Source organism: Alexandromys fortis, unplaced genomic scaffold, assembly GCF_014885135.2.
Source record: "Alexandromys fortis isolate MF-2015 unplaced genomic scaffold, M_Fortis_MF-2015_v1.1 scaffold_112, whole genome shotgun sequence".
Lineage (NCBI taxonomy): Eukaryota > Metazoa > Chordata > Mammalia > Rodentia > Cricetidae > Alexandromys > Alexandromys fortis.
This window is the reverse complement of record NW_026068013.1, coordinates 2,122,579-2,149,787: the sequence shown is the minus strand read 5'-3', so window position 1 is coordinate 2,149,787 and position 27,209 is coordinate 2,122,579. Positions and strand designations below refer to the sequence as shown.

The window sequence follows — 27,209 nt, the reverse complement described above, 5'->3', positions numbered from 1 at the left end:
TCCTCTTCCGCCCAGAATTCTATTCTGTTTCCTCCTCCCATCTATCTTTTAACCTATCAGGGCCAAGCAGTTTCTTTATTGCTCAGCCAATGAAATCAACAGATTGATATGACACTCCCACATCAAGAAAATAATGCAAACTTTAAACATCCTTTAGCTGCTTTAAGTTCCTGTGCTTATTGCACACAAGAATCCAAAGTGTGGTTAAAAAATAAAATTTAAACACATCTTCAATAAGACAGAAATAACTGTTCTTCACGTTTCTGTCAAAATTGATATTTCTACTCATTCTTCCAGCATAGCCTAACCCAGCCCTCTTTCTCAGAGACAACTCCATTTGTAGATTTTTGTGATGGAAATTATGTGTTGGATAATATTACAACATTAAATCAATGAGAAGTTTACAATATCTTGAGAAACATTTTTTAATTCTAAGTCCTGATCAAAAAAAAAAGAATGTATCAAGCTAGATTATAAGCAAAGTACTTGAAAATAACAAAAGTTCTTTAGTTTGTTCTTAGCTGTCATGAACAGCGTAGATGAGAGAGGAGATCCTAAAGGCCTATAAAATATTCTCAGCATCAAGAAGCTCGCGGTCTCCATTTCATTTAATAGTAGTGTATGTTTAAAATCAAATCAATGTTCAGCCATCCTACCAATGCTAGTTATAATTTTCCTGTTCTGAAACTTTTAATAATTCAAAGGCAAGTTTTTGATTGCTAATCTAGAGAATTCAACATAGAAATAAAGAGAAATAAAATTTGTTATGTAATTTCATCAGTGAAGATGGCGTTTCTATTGCAGGGGAAACAGGCACTTGACATAAGGCTGTGGTGATTTCCTGTGTAAACCCCGCCCTCTCCACCTACAAATGCATACAAAGTGCCAAGAGCCTATTATGAGCATGAGTTCTCATGCATATGAACATCCGAGCCAGAACTGTTTCTCCCCCCTTGCAGAAGCTGTCTCTCTCAGTTTCCCTGCATATGTTTCTCGGGGAGGAACTCCTCCCCTCACTCCAGCAGTCTTCTGTCCAAGCTAACTTTCCATCCTCTTTCTATATTTGAATCTAGAACTTCAGTACTTTGTCTTTCTAATGAAATCAAGCATACCTTGAAGATCTTCAACAACCATTTCATTACTGATTTCAAACACTGTTCTTACAGACAGCAAGGATCCTGTCAAGTCAGCGATTGGATGAGAACACTCCCCCACTCCTCCACACACTTGGCTCTAAACCAGCTCAGTACAGAAACACTGTTGAGTGTCTGGAACACCACCTTTCTCCTTAGCATCGGGGTGTTCTTGTTCTTGCTTTAAAAATCGTTCCTTCCTGTGTAACACAGCCTCCATTCTAGATTGCTTCCTGGTCTCTACTACAACCTTGAAGTCCATTTTATATTTATTCTCCCCATTTATGAAATCTTGCCTTCCCTAGTAGATGAAATAATCAAATTCAAAGAAATTAGCATTCTATTACTTATTAATAATATAGCTTGAAATGACTCAGGCTGTAACAGAAAGTCAGTGGATAAACTACTAAGAATTTGGGCATTCAGCATTTAGGAAAGACAATGTTGGCAACTTTAATTTTGCTTTCAGCAGCTTGAGGTTGTGTGTTTTGTATGTATAATTAGGAATAGCTAATCTGACTGACTCTGCTGCAGCCTACAAAGTAAGGAAGAAATGATATAAAAGGAAACTGCAGTGAAAAATAAGTGTTCATTGAGTAGCTTGGACTTTTACTCTGGAGAAAAAATAAAAATTCAGATTTTAAAATTATAAAAGGTGAGTAATATGAAAATATTTGTTTTAATGTATTTGTATATGGATGAATTACTTGGCATAGGATGAAAAATTTGATTTAAAATGTTCAAAGTCTTTTGTCCTCTATTTTGGAATTGAAATCAGTGAGTAATGGCAAAATACAAATGATTTTTCTTCAGTTATTTTATGTATTTCTTCCAAAGGCCCACAGTACCACCAGAGATCCCATCATTAAAACAATGGTTATAAAACATAATAAAAAACAGTAGAGAAAATATAAATATGCAAATACGGTATCTCCTGGAATTTGTATTTGGAAAAGATGGGAATTATATCTAGAACACATGACTTAAGAGTGAAAACAGGAAATGCTGTCTTATACAAATTTTTCATCAATGTTTTATGTTTTACATATATTTACTTATGTGGGGAGGGACCATATGTACCCAGGCATACATGTAGAGATCTGAGCAAAGTATGTAGAAGTCATCTCTTCCTTTCCACAATGTGTGACTCAATGGGATTGAACCCAGGTCATTAAGTCTTGGTGCTGAGCATCTTTACCTGTTGAGCAATCTCAGCAGCTCAATAGTTCATGTTTTAAAACATTTATGAGCCTAGAAAGTAGCATGGGTACACAGCAGTATCAAAAGTAAGGGAGATACTTGAGTTGACTGTGTGATCTCACCCCCTTCCTTCATCCCATCTTCCCTGAGGACAGGGAACCAAGAGTCTGAAATAGGTGGCTCTGGAGTCATGCGCAAGGCCCTGGACTTGACACCTGGTGCCATGAACAATGTTATCATTCCTACTAGAGAAAATATTTTTGTTTAAAGTTACTTTCTGAAATTTTTTTACACTGATCATTTATAATGCAGAAAAGAATGTTATGGGAGATTCAATTAAGATGCAAAGGACTTTGTTAATTAAGGTAAAAAAGTTGTTGTCTATCTGGCTATACAAGCAAGAAATGGGCCAAGGAAGAGATTGAAGACACAAAGGTGTGTTTTTGGATCAGAGGATAGAGAAGATAGAAGAGGTGAGAAAGAAAATAGAAAATATACAGAATACATCATGAAAAGTGAAGCATGTGTAGACACCAAGAAGTTCATGTAACAGAGCAGAACTTGGAAGAGATGCCAGTGCAGGAGAACTTGTAGCAGAGAATGCAAGATTTCAGGTCAGCCATTGTTACCACTGAGTGTCCTTCATGATGCTGAAATCATGAATTCCACCCCCTATCACACACGAACAATGAAGTAGTCCAGGGGACCACAGCCGAGTGGGAAAGAACACCTCTCTACAGTACAAGAGCAGTGATGTAGTCCAGGGAACCACATCCAAATAAAAAAGAGCTCCTTTTTATACCACAAAAGCAGTGATGTCCAGGGGACCACAGCCTAATGGGAAAGTGCAGTTTAAAATTGCCATCCCAACTCTGCAAAAAAAATATTGACCTAAACTTGAGTTTTGAAATAATTTTTCTAAACAAGAAAAGGTTTGGAACTCATAAAGAAACCATAGCCTTGTGAGCTTTCCCACAGAAGGCATACTTCTAAGACCCTGTCTCAGCAGCCATCATATGATAAGGGCAAGATAGAGAGGAGAATTGCTGGGAAACGCATTCTGTTTTCATACTTTCTGTTTTGATAATATCACACATGAGCACAACATCTGTATCATGCCTCACTCCCAAATTCCTGATGTCCTCTTCAATTGCTGTTGTTACATGTTTGCACATGTGTGTATATTACACACACATGTATATGTAATCTACTGAGTATTTTTAGAAACAAATTATTTTTAAATATTTTTCCTCCAATATATTTCATTCATGTTATTTCCCCTCCCCTAGTTCCTCTCAGACCCCTGTACATCCCTTACTCACCTGAATCATTCTCTTTCTCTCTTCAAACAAAAATAAAAAAGCCAATCAAACCAAAAAAATGCAGTGAGACAAAACATAACAAAAGAAGAAGGCACAAAGTCTTATTGTGTTGGTGAACTACTTCTGGGCATAGGGCCTGCATTGGAATTCAGATACCCTATTGGAGAAAACTGATTATCTTTCGCCATTGGGTATTACTATAGTGTCTTAGTCAGGAGTATGACTTCGTGTTCACTTCTCTTTCTTAATGCTGGGAATGTTTTTCTGGTTCGAACCTGTGCTGATTTTTTTTTTTAAAAACAAATTAATGTTGCATAGTCCTGACAAGGATACAGGGAAAACGTATCATATATTACTGTTAGGACTGCTACTGTCTGCCCGTACTTACTGAAATGAAAAATGGACATGCCCTTTGAGCATTAATCCAGCTTTTGGGAATGTCTCCCATAAACCATGAAAGCAACAGTGCAGTGATCAGGGTCTCCATTTGACACCAAAGGAGAGAGATGCACGAAATGAACCTTGAGCTATAGGGACAGTTGACCAACGCGCTCCTATAACAGAGCTCCATGCACCCATGAATGAGGAAAAGCCAGGTAATATTTATCTGATAAAACCTTTAGGATTAAATAGAAAATACAAAAGCTTTAAATAGGAGGGAAAAGAACAGCTAAATGGCTCACTGTGGGGAGAAATGTGCTGCAGGGACCAGGTGGAATGCTGTACAAACTGTTGCTATGGGAAACAGATTTGCTGCAGATGAGGACAGAAAAGTTTCTCTATTTAATTCCCAACTCTTTTGTTTGACTCCTGCTGTAAAACTGTTAGCAAATTCACCAAAGCCTATTTGTTGCTTAAAAATCCATCATTTACATTTAGAAAATAATAGTGCAGACTTTCTAAGGCTTTGTGGACGTCAGGGACTTGGTTTCCTGATGGTTTCACAGCCATGTGGAAAGTGACTTGTATCCACTGGCATACGGCCCTAATTGTGATTACGTTTCATTGAGCTCAGCCTATTAAGTGCTTAAATTACCAGATAACTGAATCTATGTTTCTAATAGCGGGAAGCATGTTAACAGTGCCTCTGTTCCCTATTGTAGCCCTGTTCCAACAATCACTTGGATGAAGGTTAACGGTTACATTCCCAGTAAGTCCAGACTGCGGAAATCCCAAGCTGTGCTGGAGATCCCCAACCTGCAGTTAGATGATGCTGGGATATATGAATGCACAGCTGAGAACTCCCGTGGAAAAAACTCCTTTCGTGGACAGCTGCAGATATACAGTAAGTGCTTCAGAAAAGCACAAAGCTTTCCTCCCGAGGGTGAGATAGAAAATGCAAACTGAACTGAACATTGCTTACCTGACACTGAAAATCCAAGTGATAACTGGAAACCACATTTCTTTGGTTTAGTTTCCTCATGCAGAATGAGCCTGCATGTGAAAATAAACAAGGAATTGTCATCCTCTGTGTAGATGATTGAGAATTTAGATCCATAAAATTAGACCTTTACCTGGTACTAACTACTATTATCTGATAAGTTAACGTTTTATTTTATTAACTATGTTTAACTTGTTTTATCTCTTGGATTATCGCAGGGGTCAAAATTTTGTGCCCATGCATCAAATCCTGCCCAGCTGCTGATTTGGGTAAATATCCATTTGTTTATAAATGCCCTATTTCAGCATTTGCTTGGCTCTCACAGAATCAAGTGGAGGCAGGGACCTGTTGTGTTGCAAAGACTGAAATATTTGCTATCCAGCAGTTCTTAGAAGATTGCTGAGCTCTGGCCTGAACTAATATGTCCATATGACAAACAGCTCCTGCTGCCTGTGGGTGTTTGTTTTCCGAAAATGCTAGTCAGCCAACCAAGCGACGTAGGAAGTGGATTATGGAGTTCAGACGGCTTGCATGCTCACTTTGGCCCCTAAGGGTCAGATATATCCACTTTTCACATGAGCCTACACAGGTTGGTAAGTGATAATATTCTTATGCCCCAGCTGAAGAAAAGAATCAGGAGAGGGACACAGGAATCCAGGGCAGCCAGAAGAACAGAGCCTGGAAATGCCATGGCTGAGTCATCGTAGACATGTCACTCTGTTTCTCAAGTCTGTCTCTCTTGTAAACCTAAATGCACTGCCAAGGGGATTCTGCAAGAAATCCGGAAATGCTGTTGATAACTACATTCAACCTTCCTTTCTATGGCTTCAATAACTCCTCCAGGAATTCATCCCTTCAGCAGATTGTCGCATGAACATTTCATCCATCCATGTTTACTAAGTGCCTCTTACTCCTCCAGATGCTAACAAAAGACATTGAATTAGAAAAAAAAAAAAAAAAAGTGAACTTCAAATTAGCACTGAAAACCGAAAGGATCATGAGGATTCTAGGCCAACTACATTCTGTCCTAAAAACTTTAGGACTTTAAAACCATCAGCATCGGAAAGGTTGAATGGGACAAAGCATCTGGGAAGAAGGACACTCCTAAGCGCTGAAAAGCCTGTAGGATGTGCTTGGGTACCAGGAAAGGAACTTTCAGACTGTGTGTGTACCTGTTACTAATTTTGGATGAAACTCAGTATTTGTAACTGCTCATAATTTCTTAAAGCAAATAATTAATACAATCAGCAGACAAAGAGAAAACCATTGCTTTGCCATACCCCATGCATTTTTATTCTCATAGTGACAGGATGGAGTATTAACCCTCTTTACAGAAAAAAAAAAAAAAACTGGCAATAAAAGACAAGAATTAAACCAGAATTGTATGGTTTAAAACAAACAAACAAACAAAAAAGACTAAAAAATACTTATCGCTGCATGTGCTATTGCAAACCGTTTCCCACACATCTCTCTTGTAAAGAATGCAATACTGCTAATGAGAATGAGTTGTAGATAGGGACGGAGTACCCAGAGTTCCTAGCTGACTAACACCCTTGGCCCCTCTTCTTGACTCAGCTGGTTTGTTCATAGGCAGTGCCCACTGCTGCAAACAGTGCCAAAATAATTTCTCTTAACTTAATCTGAATCATTACTTTGAGTTTTAAATGTATAGATTGTTGCCAAAGTAGAACAACTAGGTCCTTTTTAACCATTTGCCGTGTCTGGTTGACATACCAGGAAGACATCTTCAAAGGATGTGACCTCTTACCCTAATTAGAATGGCTTCTGGCCAGACTCCATCATGGCACCACACACTTAGATTTGTTCTGAGTAACCCCACTTTGTGTCTGTTTCCTTGGGGAACTTAGGAAGAGCTCCTTGTTTCACTCCCCAAAATATCTGGGTTCACACAACTTCTGTAACTCAGAAAGTTGTGACTATAGAATGCAGATAGGTCCTGACAAGCATTTATGTTTGACTAACTACAAATATGTGTATTAGTAAACTTTCCATTAGGACATAATACCTAGGATAATCATCTTGAAAAGAAGGGAGGTTAGTGCTGTGTCATGCTTTCAGAGGCTTCAATCCGGGTATCCTTTCTTTGTCACATGCTGTGAGGCAGCACATGGTGGAAAAAATATTCACATAGTGTCTACAAGGAAGCAAACAGAAAGGAGGGAGAGGAAGGGGCTTGAGCCCAATTAGGACATACCCCTAGAGCACTAAGAATCTTCGGACAGACAGACCCCAGCTACTGAAAGTTCCAGCCCTCCCCATCAGCACCACAGTCTGTTAGCTAAGCCTTCACATGTAGGGAAGTTCCCCATGGGTAACTTCATGGGTACCACAGTCTTAGCTATTCTCCTGTATCTGAGGATTTTATTAGGCTCCATATAGAGTAGTTGGAGTATTCAGAAATTCTGAGGTAGGCCATTTTGTTAAAGCCTTAGAACTATCATATCTGGTAGGTGTTTGGGTTTTTTTTTTAAGAGCATTGATATTAAAACATAATGTAATAAATGATAAAACATGAAGGAGCCCAAGTGGTTAAATTGAAAAGTAAAATAAAGGTAAATTTATATGAGTAGTATAAACAGATTTAAACTACAAAATTCAAGGAAAAAAAATAAATAGCAAAATTGAAGGTATTACATTTGGGGGTGATTTGAATTTTAAAATAAACTATATAATTGTTAAGGTGAATGTACTGTGGTATCATGTACAGTAGTTTTAGAAGATAATTTTCTTGATTATCTCTGTCACCTCTATTTTTCTGATGATTTACTCAAAAACCCTATTTAAAATTGCCATTCAAAAATACATTGCATATTAAATTGAACCTTGCTTGTTAGCAGTCTCAATTAAAGTTAAAGAAAAAGAGTAATAAGAAGAAAACAGGTGAAGAAAGAAAGTAAGAAAAAAGGAGGGAGGGGAAGAGGAAAAGATTGAAGAAATGGTGAAGGGAAGGGAAAGTGAGGAAGAAGGCAGACAGTAATGTGGCCTGCCGTAATGGAAGTACTTCTACGGGAGGCTGATGAAAGAAAGTGTTTACTGTATAGAAAACATAAAGATTTTTGATCTACAATATAAAAAGTAACATATGAAGCCACGGACAGCAATTTTGGGTGGTGATGATCTCTAGATTGTGTCTATGGTTTAGACTTGACTTTAATTTATCTGCAACCAGGGTCCTTAGGGTAGAGGTAGGTTGTACTTTTTTAAACCACCGAAGGACACAGTTTTGTTGTTGGTACAGATAGTAGTCTAGATATACTGTCTGTCTTTAAGCCCCTGGGTAGCATCTTCACAAATTTTAACATGTTCTATTATCTACAGATTAATTCTGTGTATTTTCAAAATAATTTATTTGAGATATATATATTTCTAGAACTTAGCATGCTATCCAGGAAGGAGTGGATAACACTGATTATAAATCTTATTATGATGATTACTGCTTTTATGTGAACACCACCCTGCAGGGTTCAGTGTGAGGCAAGTGAATGGGAAGAGTGAGGAGTGGCTGCTGACAGTTGCCAAGAGCTTAGGTTCAAGACTTCACATAGCCGGGCTTCCCACATTATCCACACTGGCACTTAGTGATGAGGATATTGCACCTACTGAGATTTAAAACCATTATGACAAGTTGAATTGAATGCATGTGCTGTGTTTAGATGAAAGTAGGTGTGGGTACAAGGAAGGATGCTCAAAAAGGTCAGTGAGAAAAAAAACTACAAGATGCTTCAAGAAAGGGAGAGGCCTGGAGGACACAGGAAACACATTTTGTTGTGGATGGAGAAAGAAGCTAAAGTGATGCAGAGGGATCCACAGCCAGCTCTGTGCTTACACAGCATGCGCACTGCACGAGATGTTGTAAACAATTGTGAGAAATTAGCGATGGACTATGAGCCTAAGGCTTTGCTTAGAAACAATGAACAGAGCTAGAGGAAGAGTTGAGTGTCTAAGCTACCTGCTAGACAGCCCTGCTTTCTTGGGCCTAGACCCGACCCTAGGGCACATTCTGTGTTCTACCCCCACAAGCCACACCCCCCAGCAACCAGGCAGTAGCATCCTTTCTGCCCACCCCAACATCCCCTCCTCATTGGCAAATACTGAAGCCACAGGTGCCACCACCAACAATTAGACGAAGAGATAGGAAGAGGGCGGTGTAAGAATATATTCAACAACATAAAGAGCAACATGACAGCACCAGAGATGAGTGGTTCTACAACCGCGAGACCTGAACATCCCAACACAGAGGAAGCAGAAGAAAACAACCTTAAAAATAACTATGACAATGGTAGAGACACTAAAAAGGAAATGAGAAATCCCCTTAAATAAATGGAGGAAAAAATAAACAGAAAATTGGAAGAAATCAAAAAATCCCATAAAGAAAACCAAGAACAAACAACAAGTGAAGGAAACAGTCCAAGATTTGAACATTGCAGTAGAGGCAATAAAGAAAACACAAAGCAAGCGAAATTCTGGGTAAAGGAACAGGAACTATACATGCAAGCATAACCAACAGAATACAAAAGATAGAAGAGAGAATCTCGGGCATTAAAGATATGACAGAGGAAATAGATTCATCAATCAAAGAAAAATATTAAATCCAACAAATTCTTACCACAAAACATCCAAGAAATCTGGGATACCATGAAAAGGCCAAACCTAAGAATAATAGGGCTAGAAGAAGGAGAAGTCCAGCTCAAGGGCATAGAACAGAGCCAGGCAGTGGTGGCACAGGACTTTAAAGTCCCAGAACTAGGGAGCCAGACGCAGGCAGATCTCTGTGAGTTTGAGGCCAGACTTGTGTACAAAGCAAGTTCCATGATAGCTAGGGCTACACAGAGAACTCTGTCTCAGAAATCAAAAATAAAACAAACAAACAAAAAGAACAGATACGCAGTATTAAATTAAACCTCCGTATCACAAAAATGATAAACTGAATTTTAAATGCTACAAGCAAACAAACTAAACAGAGTAGAATCAGTCTAACCTGGAAATGGTAACTGATGGTCAATTCTTACCAACATCTGTACTAACTATATTATGAAGGAGATGATTCCTCTGGACATATTAAAGTTCTTGCAATTAGTTTTCAAAATTTGTGTTTGACTATGCTTGGATTTCAAACGGTGGTTTACCGCTAGAAATATACACAGATTCACCATAGAAAATAATGTAACTTTATAAATTCCTGGTTTTCATAATCATCCATGATGCCACAACCATGTTTCTATGGGGAAACATTTTTTTTATTTGAATCTACTATTCTGAAAATGGTGCCACATTTGTGATCATACTTGATTAAAAATAAAACTGAAGTTATCTGTGGGTGATGGATTGGGGCAGAGACTCAGTCACTATTTATTATGTTCCATCATCATAGCAGCCCATGGAAATGGGAATTACCATCTACAACTTACAAATGAGGCTCATTAAAGTAAAGGAACTCATTTCCAATTATAGATTACAGCAAGGGCACCACAAACTGGGGCTTGAACCTATATTCACCCCCAACTGTTTCATTCAACGCTGTACATTAACTCTCGCTGGCTCACAGCTGAGAGTCATAATACTAAAATTGATCTATGTCAGTAAAATATGTTGAGTCCTCAATACTTAAGATACAGGAACAGGGAAGCAGCCAATAACACTTACCGTATGTCAGGAGAGACTTCCAGAGTTCCCAGCGACAAGAGGTAATAAGCAATAGCTTTCTTTATGCACATCTGCTTTGTGCAATACAAAATGGAACCCAGAGACAGTTCTGAAGCCCAAAAGTATCACGTGAGTAGCTGCCAGGATACTGGCATCTGGGGCGGTTCTTATGGTTTCTCACTTCAGAAGACCATATGTCTCCTCAGTTTTCCAAACCCTGACAGACATGGTCCAACAAAAGCCACATTAAAGTTATGAAGTTTATTGCAAATTCAGCCAAACCTGGGATTTTTTTTCTTTTAAATTGCATATATGTGTGAGTCTGTATGTGTGTGTATGTGCATGTATATGTGTGTTTGTGTGTAGAATATGTGAATTTATGGTGTGTGTTTATGTGTGTGTGGTTATAAATACATGCATTCATGTGTATGTGTATGTGTGTGGTGTGCATATTCATGCATCTGTATATGTTTGTAAGTGTATGTGTGTATGCAGGTTTGTGCTGTATGTATATGTCTTTGTGAATATGTGGTGTTTTTGTATGTATGTGCCGGCATGGCATGCATGCATGTGTGGAGTGTTTGTGTGTGTGTGTGTGTGTGTGTGTGTGTGTGTGTGTGTGTGTGATATAATGCTGTGGAGATCAGAAGACAACTTGCAGAAGTAAGTTCGTTGCTTCTGTCATGTGGTTCACAGGGGCTGAACTCAGGTGGTCAGGTGGAAGGCAGGTGTCTTTACCTAGTAAGCCATCTCCCTGGCCCAGATTTTCATTTTCTAGATAATTGATCAATTCCTCACCATGCATACCAAGTTGCGGTGTGTTCTGACCTGTGTTTTTATTCGGAAGCTAAAGGAACCTCATCCACTGAGTAAATGCAATCTGCTGGAAAAGGGAACCTTGAGTCTTACCTGAAATTTTGCTATTCTCGGTATGAAATACTTTCAAGCTACAGTCCAGCATGTGTTTCTAAAAAAAGGAAGAAAAAGTTCCATTTCACTGCATCCTTGTGATTTGGTCTATGTAATTAATGCACACTTCACAGTCTATGAAACACTTTGCAATGTTAAAGCAAAGAAGAACAGAAAAATGCCCTAAGAGCTGGAATGACCTTGTATTAAATGTCACTGCATCCCACGTGCCTTGTCACAGGTGATGAGTACAAATACATCACACTTTGATGTTGAGTTAGATTTACTTCTGAAACACAGATTTTGTCTTCATTTTTAACAAGATCTATGGCCCACATTTCCTTTGTGTTTATGTCTGTGTGCATGCATATATGTATATGCATGTATGTATTTACATGCATTTAATTGAACCAAGCATTTTGTGTCTACTAGCTGCCAACAACACCTAAGTACATAGCTAGTCACACACAGGGTGCAGAGCGGCTTCTGTTCTGTAATACAGATGTTGCTTTCTGATGCTGAGCACACCAGGAATTACAGGAAAAAGTGCTCCTGCTTTGACTGTGTTTTAAACAAAATACACAAACACAGAATAATTTTCTTTGAGAAATTTTATTAACAAATAGTTCGATGGAGAAAAGACACTTCCACTCTTATTTTGTACTTTCTGTGGAAGTCCCACAATGCTTACTGAAAAAGGAATTGCTATGTGTTATGATTTTGAAACTTTCTTCACTAATTATGTTGAAGGTGAATAAATTCTGAAAAAAATATGCTAAGTAAAATTCAAACTAAAAAACAGTTTTCTAAAATTATATACATGTACACAAGCACACAAATTTGTGTACACAAATGTGCACACACATCAGGACCTATTGTGTGATGCTACTCACAAAAGTCATTTTTGTAGTGACTGGGTGCCTACCATGCAAGTACTGGAGAGAAACAAACTACATGCTTTAAAGTGTGTGTGTGTGTGTGTGTGTGTGTGTGTGTGTGTGTGTGTGTGTGTGCGTGATGTATGTTTAAGATACAATTTACATTTACAGAAATACCTACTTGCTGTTCAGGAAGCAGTTCTGTGTGTAATGACATGCTCCCCTGTGTAATAATAATGAGCCACCCTGTGTAATAATGACGTGTTCCTCTGTGTGTTAGTGACATATCAACCTGTGTAATAATGATTGCATGCTTTCCTGTGTAAGTGGCATGTTCCCCTGTGTAATAATATTATGACTCCCATGTAATAATGACATACTCCCTGTATATAATGACATGCTCTCCTTAGTAATAATGACATCTCCAATATAATAGTGACATACTCCCCTGCATCATAATGATGTGCTGCCTTGTACAATAATTACATGTCCCAGTGTGATAATGATGTACCCCCGTGTAATAATGATCTGCTCCCCTGGGTAAAGATGTGCTTCCCTGTGTAATAACGATGGACCCCCTGTGTAATAACGATGGACCCCTGTGTAATAAAGATGTGCTCCCCTGTGTAATAATGATGGGACCCCCTGTGTAATAATGATGGACCCCCTGTGTAATAACGATGGACCCCCTTTGTAATAATGATGGGACCCCCTGTGTAATAAAGATGTGCTCCCCTGTGTAATAACGATGGACTCCCCTGCCTGTGATGTTCTCTCCTGTGTAATGACATACCACCTGCGTAATAATAATGGGCTCCCCTGTGAAATAATGTGCTCCTCTGTTCTTATACAAATGCTACAAGTAAGGACTAACTCTATGGAAATTCAGTGACTTTTTCTCTGTGAAGGTTAAATGTGGTAAATGCTGAAGTACTGAGTTCACTTTTCTTTCTCCTTCATTGCTCACAGCATACCCACACTGGGTACAGAAACTGAATGATACCCAGCTAGACAGTGGGAGTCCTCTGCAGTGGGAATGCAAGGCGACTGGCAAGCCCAGGCCCACATACCGCTGGCTGAAGAATGGAGCACCCCTCCTGCCACAGGTATAATGGGGAACTCAAACTCTGTCTGGTAATTTAACTACTATGGTGTCTTCCTTAGGGTGATTATTGCTGAGATAAAACACCATGACCAAAAGTGCTTTGGAAAGAAAGGGTACATTTCTCTCATAGTTCCCTGTATTAGTTCATTATAAAGAGCAGTGAGAGCATGAATTTAAGCTGGGCAGGAACCTGGAGGCATGATATGATGCAGAGGCCATGCTGCTTCTTACTGGCTTGCTCATCCTGACTTGCTCGCTTTACTTTCTGATAAAACCTAGAACCACCCAAGGATGGACACACCCACAATGAACTGATCCCTCCCTTATCATTTCCTAATTAAGAAAATGTCTAACAGGCTTACCAACAGCCCAATCTTAGGGAAGCATTTTCTCAGTTAAGTTCCCTCCTCTCTGATGACTCTAACTTGTTTCAAGTTGACCTAAAACTAGCCAGTATACATGGCATGCAGCACAAAATGGTCCTCTTTTGTCTTTTGATATGTATGTGCATATGCCTATGCAATATGCAAAAATAATTTATTTTTTAACTATCTGATTACTATTGTAGTAGTACATTATACAAAAGTTATTTAAAGCCTATAAATTCATAGGAAAATAACATTGATCCTTGTAGCCTCGTTGCCATTTCTATTTGACTTTAGCTACCATCTAGCTTGGGGCCCCCATTTTTCACACAATGAAACTTACCTGGAGTACAGGATTACTTCGACTTACTTTTCTGTGTGAAGAAAATCTAGAATAGAATTGTGGTGCCTTTGTTCTAGAAAGCAGCATTTCTGTGATGTGCAAACCTAACAAATGTCTTTTCAGTAAATCTGTTGCATACGTTTAAACCCATTTTGTATGCCAGACTTAACAATGATTCCTTGTTGATTGCACAGTAAGGGAGCCATTTATGATGCCTCTCTCCCTTGGCTGTGACATTCACAGAAAGGATGATCAGAGGAAGAGCAGGTCAAGATTTATAACCAGAGGGTGTGTACAGACAGTTTGAACTGCATATGAAGTCCTGTCAGGTAGCTGTGATTTTACCATGTTGACTCGTGTACTTTTACCTCCTGGAACCTTGGTTTCTTCCTCTTTTTAGTCAGACTTTTCCTACAGCTTTACTAAGCTCTGACATTCTCTTATTCTGAAGCCAGTTAAACCTAAAGAAAATAAACCTACACAAAAAGCCAGATAGAATACAAAGCCATAAAAACAAACTTAGGACCCAGTTTACAAACTCTTCCTCAATAACTTTCTTAGGGATTACTCCTAGGAGAAGCAATGCTGGTTGGATCTTTTGTTTTTTTAATTTTTTATTTAAAAGTTTTTTTTTTTCATTTTACATACCTGTAGCATGAATAATAAAAGAATAAAAAAAAACCAGAGACACACATTGGGGTTCAATCCGAAAACAGAAAACCAGAGCAGACAAGCCACTAGAGACGTCTTACCTTTACCAAGGTTGGGAGACCTATAAGTAGACTAAGCTTCTCTCTCCTCCCATCTAGTGCTGGAATTAATGGTTTATGACTCCCTAAAACTAAGATTAAAGGTGTGAGCTACAACCAAATAGATTTGTTTCTACATTGATCCTGTGTAGCCCAGGGTGACCTTGATCTCATGGAGATGCATCTGACTCTGTCTCCCAAGTCCTGGGATTAAAGGTGTGTGTCACCGTTGCCTGACCTCTAGTGACTTTAGCTTTTACTCTGATATTCAGGCAAGATTTATTAATCAAAATACAAATAATATACCACTACACATACCAACCACAATTCTCCTCCCACTCCCCCCCCCACAACTTCCTCTCTACCCAACTCCTCTCCATCCATTCCTCAGAAAGTGTATGACCTCCTATAAGGAATCCACAACGTTGGACATATCAAGTTGAGGCAGGACAAATCCCCTCCCCCATTGCATCTAGGCTGAACAAGGTATCCCTCCAAAGGGAATGTGCTCCAAGAAGCCAGTTCATGCATGAGGGATAAATCCTAGTCCCACTGCCATTGGGCCTATAGAGTGCCCAAGCCACAGAAATGTCACCCACATTCAGAGGGCCTAGTTCAGACCTATGCAGGTTCCCCAGCCACCAGTCCAGAGTCAGTGAGCTCCCACTAAATCAAGTCAGATGTCTCTGTGGGTGTCCCCATCATGACCTTGACCCCTTTGATCATATAATCAATCTCTCCCCTCTCTCTTCAACTGGTCTCTAGGAGCTCAGTCCAGTGCTTAGCTGTGGATCTCTGCATCTGCTTTCATTAGTTATTGGATGACAGTTCTATGGTGACAATTAGGGTGGTCATCAGTTTGATTACATGGGAAGGCCAGTTCAGTCACCCTCTCCAATATTGTTAGGAGTCTTAATTGAAGATCATCCTTGTGGACTCCTGGGAGTTTTCCTAGCACCAGATTTGTCCTTAACCCCATAATGGCTCCCTCTATCAAGATACCTCCTTGCTTTCCCTCTCTGTCTCTTCCCCAACTCAACCATTCTGTTCCCTCATGTTCTCCTCCTCTTCCCCTTCACCCCTCTCTCCCCTTTCTCCCATGCTCCTTATTTACTTAGGAAAGCTTATCTATTTCCCCTTCCCAGGGGCTTCAATGCATATCTCTCTTAGGGTCCTGCTTGTTACCTAGCTTCTCAGGGGTTGAAGATTGTACCCTGGTTATCCTTTGCTTATGTCTAATATCCACTTACAAGTGAGTACACACTGTGTTTGTCTTTATGGCTCTAGGCTTCCTCACTCAGGGTGGTTTTTTTTTCTGGCTCCATCCATTTGTCTGCAGATTTTAAGATGCCATTGTTTTTCACCACTGAGTAATACTCTATTGTGTAAATGTTCCACATTTTTTATCCATTCTTCAGCTGAGGAACATCTAGATCATTTCCAGATTTTGGTTATTACAAATAATGTTGCTATGAATGTAGTTGAGCAAATGTCCTTATGGTATGAATGTGCATCCTTTGGTATATACCAAAAGTGGTACTTCTTGAGGTAGATTGATTACCAATTATCTGAGAAAGCACCATACTGATTTCCAAAAATGGTTGTATAAGTTTTCACTTATACAAGCAATGGAGGAGTGTTCCCCTTACTCTACAGCCTCTCTAGTATAAACTGATATTGGTATTTTTTATCTTAGCCATTCTGACAGGTGTAAGATAATATCTCAAAATTGTTTTGATTTGCATTTCCCTGATGGCTAAGGATATTGAACAATTCCTTAAATGTCTTTCAGCCATTTGAGTTTCTTCTGTTGAGAATTCTCTGGTTCGATCTGTACCCCATCTTTAAATTGGATTATTTGGATTTTGGTGTCTAGTTTCTTGGGTTCTTTTTTTTATTTTGGAGATCAATCCCCTGTCAGATGTGGGGTTTGTGAAGATCTTTTCTCATTCTGTAGACTATTGTTTTGTCTTATTTACCATGGATAGTCAGATCTTTAATTCCCAGCATCTAGGCCACACAAATATCCTTGCCAGATATTATTTTTGCTGAGTGGATAAGTTTATTTTGAAAATGGTATCAAATTACTTGGCATCTCTAATGATTAATAATGGAATCTCTGCTCATGAAGATATTAAAACCTAATGATGTGCTCACTGCTAAGTTTAAAACATACCTCTTTATTTAACATTTTAATAGTAAAATTTGCTTTTGAGATGTACACTTTTATTTTAGATATATTCTTTGACCTTGATTTGTCTCAATTTATACATGCTATGTCTGTCTTTTGAAAACTTCCAAATAATGATGAAATTTGTATTTTCCAACTATATTGTATAAAACCTAATTATAAGATAGTTGTTATTGCTATTGTTCTTAATCTGAGCTCCTTTGTTAAGAAGGAAGAGTCAAAGTCTGGCCAGGTAGACACGAGGACCTTTGACATGAGTTGGGCTTTTGTTTACCTATATTCTGTTCGACACTCTCCATCCTTTCCAGACTGCACCTAGTTTTGACATCTGTTTTGGAAAAGGAATGTCTATCAACTCATTCTCTGTTGGGTTTTCTCTTGGATTCAACTAATCTACCAAACAAAATTGGCTCAGAAAAGAAACAGAAATACTGAGCAAGAAGTCATAATTTCTGAAAGGCATAATAATGTAGTAAATAATTAACTTGCATAATAATGTTTATTTAACTGCATTAATTGGAGACCTCCTTTGGGTGTCTTCCCAAGATTTTATGTAGATGCTTGGCTTGAGCTGTTTTCTAGATCTCATTTCTTTTTATTTCATTACAGAGCAGAGTGGACACAGCTAATGGCTTATTGGTGATCCATAGTGTGAATCAATCAGATGCTGGGATGTATCAGTGTTTGGCTGAGAATAAATATGGAGCTATTTATGCGAGTGCTGAACTGAAGATCCTAGGTATGCAGTTTCTCAGCAAATAAATAGGAAAAGAGTATGGATACTTCTCCTATCCATTCTTACTACAGTGAAGTTTTATGATGTGAATTTAAAACCTATTTGAGGGCTGGAGAGATGGCTCAGTGGTTAAGAGCGTTGCCTGCTCTTCCAAAGGTCCTGAGTTCAATCCCTGGCAATCACATGGTGGCTCACAACCATCTGTAATGATGTTTGGTGCCCTCTTCTGGCCTGCAGACATGCACACAGACAGAATATTGTATACATAATAAATAAATATTTAAAAAAATAAAAAATAAAACCTATTTGATGCCATGAAAAGAAGCACTGTATCTCATTGATATTCCTGTAAGCTTTGGAAGACAGCTTTCCCTTCTGCGGTCCCCCCCCCATGTTTATGTATATGACTTTAGTCTTCATTTTAAATGGCTGATACAATATATTTTTGATATGGCATGGAATAAAATCATGTAGGAGCATACGTTAATTTTCACAGGAGAAAGCCTTGAGTGTGTATTGAGGGATAGTCTTGTTTCCTTTTTCTTGCTGTGTTAAAACACTGTAACCAAAGCCACTTAAAGGAGGGAAGGGTTTGTCTTACACTTCCAGGTCACAGTCCATCAGGGTAAGAACTTAATCAAGAACTTGAAGCAGAAACTATGGAGGGATGCTTCCCACCAGCTCAAATGGACTCATGCCTAGTTAGCTTTCTTATACAGCCCAGAACCACCCATCTAGGAATGCTGCCACCCACAGTGAGCTGGGCTGGCGTATATCAATTAATAATCATGACAATCTCACACACACAATATACATAGAATTATTTTCTGGGCAATTCCTTAACCAAGGTTTCCTCTCTGAGGACTCTAGGCTGATTCAAATTGACAAAGGTAAATAGGAGAGAGACTCTAGTATTTGTTCAGCCTGTGCTATTCCTATAGAAATGCTAATGTTTTCCCTAGTAGTTTCTGATTATCACTGTGTATGTGACACCAGGGTGAACAGCCTTCTTCTCATAGGCACCTGGTATTATGTTCTGCATTGGAGAGAAAAGCCTTTCTGGGACCCAGAGGCAGCTCCACCTATGCTAAGGTAACACCTGGACATGAACTCCAGTTCTCTACTGAATAGTGTCAGGAAGATTTTACCCAGACTTTCCTGAACAATGCTGGCATGTTGGGGCATGTGCACCGAGTTTGCTTTCTTGCACTCAGTTGGCTTCCTAAGCTTTTGTTCTGGTTTGATGGTAGTACAAACAGAGATATTTAAGTGATCTTAGCACTTTATCTTTCCAGTGCACATAAGAACCTTACAGGCACTTTCTCCTTGCTGACTTCTATAAGCATAACATTTATGGAGAAATGGATGGTCTCTGGGACCTGTAAAGGAATGTTTTACATGTAAACTAGTAACACATCATAAATACTTACTCGGTTGTGAATGTTTACAGCTGAAATTGCTTCATTTTTTTTAAAAAAGCATAGCTAATAGAGGATTCCATAGCAATTCCATCATCTTAACAAATCAAATATTAATGCATTTTCTTGTCAACATATTGTCCAGCATCTCAGAATTGAAAGGCTGATTCAGGCATCACTTACGTCAGAGTTTTCCCAGAAACATTCTCAAGCCCTTTATTCAATAGACATACTTTCAAAAGTGTCTGTTATAAATCAAGTCCCCAGGGGGCAACCAAAACTGTTACCTGTAATCTTCCCATACTTGTCTTCAGTATTTTGCCACACTCGATTGTAATGTATACTGCATTCTAGTCCTGTCATGTCATGCATTAACATGCATGGCTTTAACATAAGCATAAATTACTTCTGCGAGTTATGCAGTGATTCAGTTTATATAAACAATGACTCACTCTGATGCTCTACACGTGCATATTTCATTGTTAAAGTGATCTTGATATATATATGTGTGTGTGTAGTAAGTTTTAAAGTTCACACTTAATGAGTAATTGAGACAAATGAAATAAATTTTTAGTTAAAATTCATACAGCTCAATTTCTTTAAAAAATAATGTCTTTAATTTTTTCTTTAATTATATAGAAGTAACTGCAGTCACTTCTATATAATTCTGAAGTAAAGTGAGGCGAGCTATGTCAGATAAGTTGGGAAATAAGAGATATCAGTTGTCTTCTCTGGACCTTAAAACGTCTTTGCACAGAAACCCAAAAGTAACTCTCTTAGTTAAGCTCCTAAGCAATGTCCAAGTGGCATGCAGCCTTTCTCAATTGACCTGGGTGATCATAAATCAAGCCTGTAATTTACTGAAGTACTATTTCTTTGTAGATTCCACATTATGTTCTCATTATTATTAACTACAGGGGCTTTGTTATTTAATAACAAATTTAATTTTGTGCTAATGCCATCTTTTTTTCATGAGACTTTAAGAGAAAAGTGTGCCCGAGAAACAAGTTAAATACAAGAGTGGACTAAATTAATTCTCAACTCTGCTTCTGATGGAAATTACTTGTCTTTGCCACAGCCTCACCACCCTCCTTTGAACTGAATCAAGTCAAGAAAACAATAATTGTCACCAAAGACCGGGAAGTCCTCATAGACTGTCAACCACAGGGTGCTCCCAAGCCAACCATCTCCTGGAGGAAGGGAGACAAGGTGGTGAGGGGCAACAAAAGGTGAGAACTTGATTTTGCACTTCAATCTCTTACCATCAGAATGAACTTCTTTTATCAGCATGTGAAGTCATGGGCTCCCCCAGATCACTCCACGCACAAGCATCACCTCATTGCCATGCTTCCTTCTCTCCTACAAACCTCTCATCGTCCTTGACCCCTCTTCTGGCTAGTTCCCTACCTCCCCAAGATAGCTCCTCATGCTGCTGTCATTGACATCAGATGTTCTGGAAGTTGCAAATGACACCCATTAAGTATATATGAGTCTTATGGAGATTATGTCATATTTCATAAAGTAGTTGAAATGTGACTTTTTTTATTTGTGATCCTAAAAACACCGAGCTTGCTTTAACAATGCAGCACAACTTCTTTGCTGTGCAGTAGAATTTCATTACATTTTAAACAAAGCTAATTGTTTTTGCTTTTCACTTTGGCTTTGCATTATGATGCTCTACATATTGTCTCTGATCATTTTATGGTCTGTGATTTTGTTAGACATTTGTAGTTAAATAATCTGAACATATTCTGTGTCTTCTGCATGGTTATTTTATGAACAAATTTGTGTCATGTGATTTTTTTAATGCTTCCTTTTCTGTTTTTAATCATGTCAGTGAAAAATAAAATCAGATTACTTCGATGGCAATAGGCACATTTGAAATATGTAGAAGAATATTTAAGGTATAAGCATTTATTTCTGGAAAGCAAAAGGCAAACGGAAGACTATCACAGCAGTAAAACAATAGAAACTTGAGACAAATTATGTGATCATCCCATCCTGTTATACTGTCTTCTTTCTGGGCTGCTCTAGCAAGTCCCAAGCTTTGCTGTCATTAACCATTGATGTTGAAGGTAATGATTGAGATGTGATAAAACATCTGTTTATATGGAAATATATGGCCTATATTACTGTATAAGAACTTTGTATTTACCTTATCTATAAAAATAAGGAGTTTGACAAGTTCTGTGTATTCAGAGGTAAGTACAATATACTTACATAACTCAAGTCAGTAATGGTTGTCCCGCTGAATAATCTTTTAAATGGCTTCAGAATAATTTTAAATTTTAGGGAAATTTCTTTACAATGTGGTGTCTCAGCAAGTCTAAGATACAGTGGTTTCAATAGTCTCAGATGAGATTTGTTGTATGATTGAGTTCAGGTAGGACAAAGAGGCCTTTGTTGCTTGGATAGGATGATTACATGGGTGTGAGGAGTTGAAATAAGTCTCTTGGTTTGAGAGAGAATTCTGTCTTTTGTATAAGTGAATAACAAACTGTTACATCAGTATTTCCTTTTGCTGGATCAATTAAATTATAGCTCATTATGGGGACTTATCCCCCACAGAAACAGAATTGTTTTTACCACTTATTAAAAGGCGAAATTTTTGTTAAAAACAAATAACTTGCATTGCAAGGTTGTCATGTGTTCTGAATATACTCCAGCTTTGGATATATTGTCCAAAGATATAAACTGTCCTATTGGAAATGTTTTATTTTGTTTTATGTTTTAAGGTAGCATGTGAGCCTTCTGTTTGCTGTAGTTCACCAGATGAATGCTCACCCTCATCAACTGTTCAGAAATGCCACACTGTGAGTTTAAAGTTAGGTGGCACCCATTTTCACAGAGTGCAAATATTAACAGAGTTAGAAGTTGTCTGTTACAATAATAGAAACAAAGTGGTCTTAGTATTTCCTAGAAATTGAAAGGCACAGTTTATTCCAGCTGCATCTGCCCCAGTTTCTATACACCCCTAAGTACTCAGGTCATGAGATGGATGCTGATCTCAAGTCCAGGTACCCCATTTATTTCCAAATTTTGGTACTTCTCTCTAAAATGCTGTTCAGGAAGAAAACTAAAAAGTGAAATATTTATATTTACTTATTCAAGGGAAAGCAAGATTTGTCCATGTTCTGTCTTTCTCACTCTATTTTTTAAATCTACACACTGCTTCTGCATACAGACAAGTCCTGGTCTGAGACTGATAGATATAGCTGGGCCAGAAGGACCAAAAACTGAAGGACAACCTGGGCTGATGGGTGAATTCAAGGCCAAGCTGGGCAGTGCAGTGAGACCCTTATCAAAAATAAACAAACTTAAAAGGAAGCATGTGATCGATTATGACTCAGTGATGCTCAGTGCACACAGCAGATGTGAGACCCTTTGTCTAATCCTTAGAACAGCAGCAAAGTAGGCATAGTAGCAAAATATGGATGTCACCAATGGACAGTGAATTACCATACTGAGTCACCTCAGCTTCTGTGAGCGTTTTATTTATTTGGTCTGTAGAGATGTTGTCTGTGCCCCTGGGCTCATGTAAATAGCATAATGATTGGCCAGTGAGAACAACTCCTTGGTTCATCTATCTCACAATCACTTATAACAGTGCTAGCTATTTTAGCCAGGGGCACTCACACCTTGCAAATCACTTTCCCACTCTGGGTAGCAGAATTCTACTGTGTATGATAAATGGTCTCAGTTTCCCTGCTCATGCTTCGGTTTAGACCTACTTCCTGTTTAAACTTATAACTGCGAGGTGGAGTGATGGCTCAAGAGTTAAGTGCGCTTGTTCTTACAGGGCCCCAGGTTTGCTTCCCAACACATAGAATGGTGACCCATACCTGTGTAGAACTCCAGTTCTGTGGGATTTAGTGCCCTCTTCTGGCTTCTGCTGGAGCCAGGCACGTATGTAGTGCACATACATACACAGGGAAAATATTCATGAACACAAAATTTAAATAAACAATCCTTCTTGAAAATAAACAGTAACTTTGTTGGCTTGTGAGAATCGAGTGAAATGCTATATGGCAAGTAAGTTGGCTGGTAGGTATATGGCATGTTAGGATGCAATTTTTATTAAAATCGGGGAGGTTCAGTTTCTGCCTGCAGAGGAAGAGAAGAGGTGGAACAGGCAGAGGTGATGATGATTCTACCATTGATATTTGCATCTTTAGTGGTAAGAGCAGTTTCTCTTATGAATTGTAGTGGCATTCCATTTGTATTTTTAATGAATAAAGCTCTCCTGAAGATCAGAGAGAGAAAATAAAAAACCACTGGTCAGCCTTATAGACACACACCTTTAATCCCAGTAGCCACAGTAGTTGCCATAGAAAACAGGTGGTGCATGCCTTTAATCCATGTGGTGCACACCTTTAATACCTAGCAAGAGTTATAAAACAGGAGGAATCAGCTCTCAGACACCGTCTCTTTCTGAGATTCCTGAAGGAAAGATCTATATTTTGGACTAAGGTTGAAGGGAGATTCAATGGCTGGCCATTATGTTTTATGACCTTCAGGTTTAACCCAAATTTCTCTCTCTGAGTTTTTATTAATCATAATTAAGTTGGTGCCCAATGTGGGGCATGGACCCAAGATCCTAGGACTAAGAGTTTTATGCTCTACAGACTGAGACCATGTTTCAATGAATAGTATGGTAGATCTCCAAATCTCTTTTTTCTCCAGTATTTAGAAAAAAAAAGACATTTAAACATTGTTGTTGTGTGTGTTTGTGTGTGTGTTTAGATCAGTGGACAACTTATGGAAGTCAGGTTTTTCTTTTTACCGTGAGTCCTGGGGATTGTACTTAGCCCATCAGATTTGTCTTTATGCACTGAACTATGGTCTTGGTAAAGAAAATATATTTCGGTTATTCTGTGGTACTTAGTCACCTGCTTGATGCACTTGCTCTTCATCCCAATCTCCTGCTCATCACTTGCTTTCATTTACCTTGTCTTCCTTCAGTGCCTTGATAGAGTTTCTGTACCAGAGATATGAATATTCACTTTCATTGGTTCTATAGTCTACATAAAATTCAATGACTAACTTGGGGACTTACAAGGGGAGTTCTAGGGAATGTGGAAGTGGTTCAGTTGTAAAATACTTGCTGCTCAAACCAGAAGCCCTGGGTTCAGTCCTGAGCCTCCTCATTAAAGCCTGATTCTGGTGACACCTGTGACCTCAGTGCTGTAAGAGTTTATGGGCAGGGACAAGCAGATTTCTGGAGCTCACAGTCCAGAGAGTTGTCAATTAGTGAGCTCCAGATTCAGACAAAGAAACTGTGTCAATAGTTATGGTAGAAGACCACTGAGATGTCTCAACAGGTAAGGGAACATGCTATCAAGCCTATGACCTGAGACCCATCCTCACAATCTACATGGTGACAGGAGAGAATGGACTCCTGCAAGTTGTACTCTGATATCCACACATGCACTATTGAACACACACTCCCACACACTTACACACCAAAGTAAATGACTAAATGTAAAAATAATTTAATTGGTGGAAGTATAAGCATAGCATCAACCTCTGTCCCCTACATATACATATGTATGCACATTTGCACACTTATGTGCATACACAGGTATATGCCACACCCTATCTATCTGCATACAGTTTTTACCATGATCATTTAGAAAAGTTCTCTCCTCTCTCTCTCTCTCTCTCTCTCTCTCTCTCTCTCTCTCTCTCTCTCTCTCTCTCTCTCTCTCTCCCCCTCCCATATCCTTCCCTCCCTCTCTCTTTCCCTCCCCCTCCCATGTTAGGAGAGCTCCAGGTTTGAGCACATCATTTCTGAGGACCATCAGCACACATTAACTGAGGTTTCATAATCACTTCTGTCCATTTTCCTGTTGAAATAAATGCTTTTGAGGAGTCCTCTGCACGGAGACTGCATGGAGACCTTTTTCCCCACCATACTATTGCAAGCCTGTTCTGCTCATCAAGCTCCTATTGAATTTCCACTCCAGCTCATTATTCCCATTACTTGGCCATTAACTTTTGTTAAAATATAATCATCCAGAAACACTCCAGCAGTGCACACACATTAAATCTTCATTATTGCATGTTAAACTTCCCTACTTTCTGTGTGCAGCTTGGCTAAGAGAAGAATACAAGGTTCTGAGCCGAGACAAAGTTTTGCATCCTGTTCAATGGCATCTGTCTCAGCTGTTATGGGCCATCATAGAAATGTTATAGATGTTTAAACCTTATTTAAAAATATTAAAGCTCTAAATTAGCTCAAGTATGGCTTTTTATTTCTAGACAAAAAAAATAGTGTTTGCAGAGATAGTAACGTGTGATACAAGTGTTTAAGAAATTCTGAAGCAAAACTTAATAAATAAGGTATTGTATAGAGAGCCATGCCACAGGGTAAGTGCTCTTTTGTGGAACTGAAGTCAAGGAAAGACTTGTCCATAGTTCTTTGCTCAACCCCCTGTTCTCCAAAGGCATTCCTAATGGCCAACTTTTCAACTTCCTCATTTAACACACATTGAGAATTGCACTTGAAGTACCTATTAGTTGACTTCTTCCGGGAATTCATGTTGTGTTTAATGGACAACAATGATCATACTCACATATTGACTCACAGACAAATGGGGAAATATATTCTTCATAAAAGCCCTACAGGACACTGTTACAGCAGGGGAAGCAGGTCTTCCTGCTCTTTGTAGGGAAGAATAGGAATTCATGAGCACAATTAGGGTCCTGTCTCCACCCCCTTATTTCCACCTTCATGCTGTGTTTGTTAATGAGCGCGCTGTTGGGTTGTTTTCTCAATGACACTGTCTTTTATATATTAAGAACATAAAACAATGCAGACCCTAGGTATTGACTTTTTTGTTTGCCATCTAGAAGTTGTATAATAAGGGTAAATGAGCATTAATTTATCAAGAGTGTGTAACTTACTCTTCTTTTAACTTAAAACCTCTGCTTTTAGAGGGAATGAAATAATTCAGGTGATATTATTTATCACAAAGAAAATGAGGGTGATATCTGACTTCATAAGATTGACTACTCAAAGGCTGCTGGCAACATGCAGTGTGCTGTCACCCACAAGTGTTCTCCTGTGACTTTCCTGAATTAAGGAGAGAAAGGGAAAGACATCTTACACTTACTATTGTAGGGCTATGGATGGACATCTTAGAGTCAGGAAAAATTGAACTATACAGGTTATGGATGGAGGTCTTAGAATGAGGAAAAATTGAACTGTACAAGACAACCTCCTTGAAATGCTCATAAAAGCAGATAAACCGATAATGAGTCATGACTTTAGAAGATGACTTTAAAAGATGAAGATACATTCTTGACTTCTAGACACAACATCCCTTCAAGTAGAAATGAGCTAAACTAAGTAATGATCAAGAAGCCTGTTACCCCAGCAATTGGAGGCCAAGACAGTAAGCACAAGAATTGAGGCTAGCCTAGCCTACAAAGTGAGAACCTTTAAAAAAAGACAGGCAAAATAACAACAAAAATGATCAATAACTTGTTGAAAGGTAAAACTCTGAAATCACAGAAAAAGTCCACTCATGCCTGCTCCAAGACCTGTCACCAAATCCAGATTGTGGACCTAGACATAAATTCTAGGATTTTAAATGATTAATACATAGTAGTATCAGTGAATGAATGATAAAATCCATGATATCTAGAAATGATAACCCATACGCTTCTAACAAAAAGAAAGAATGCAAATAGCTTCACATCATGTTCAAATTACCATGTATATGCTTGTATATTGTTTACTTTATTAAATAATCATAGAACAATAGCTCTTGACCAGATTAGGACTGTGAACATCATGGCATAAGAGTTCAA

General features: G+C 38.6%; 1 protein-coding gene across 1 annotated transcript in view; it reads left to right on the top strand.

Annotated features, from left to right (window-relative positions):
• Cntn5 (contactin 5) overlaps positions 1 to 27,209 on the top strand; it is a 656,861-nt gene that overhangs the window by 381,318 nt on the left and 248,334 nt on the right. Inside the window, exons 8-11 of the mRNA XM_050162227.1 lie at positions 4,759 to 4,940; positions 13,457 to 13,593; positions 17,850 to 17,979; positions 20,473 to 20,623. Of these exons, the coding sequence (XP_050018184.1) occupies positions 4,759 to 4,940; positions 13,457 to 13,593; positions 17,850 to 17,979; positions 20,473 to 20,623 (600 nt within the window). The remainder of the gene's footprint in view (positions 1 to 4,758; positions 4,941 to 13,456; positions 13,594 to 17,849; positions 17,980 to 20,472; positions 20,624 to 27,209) is intronic.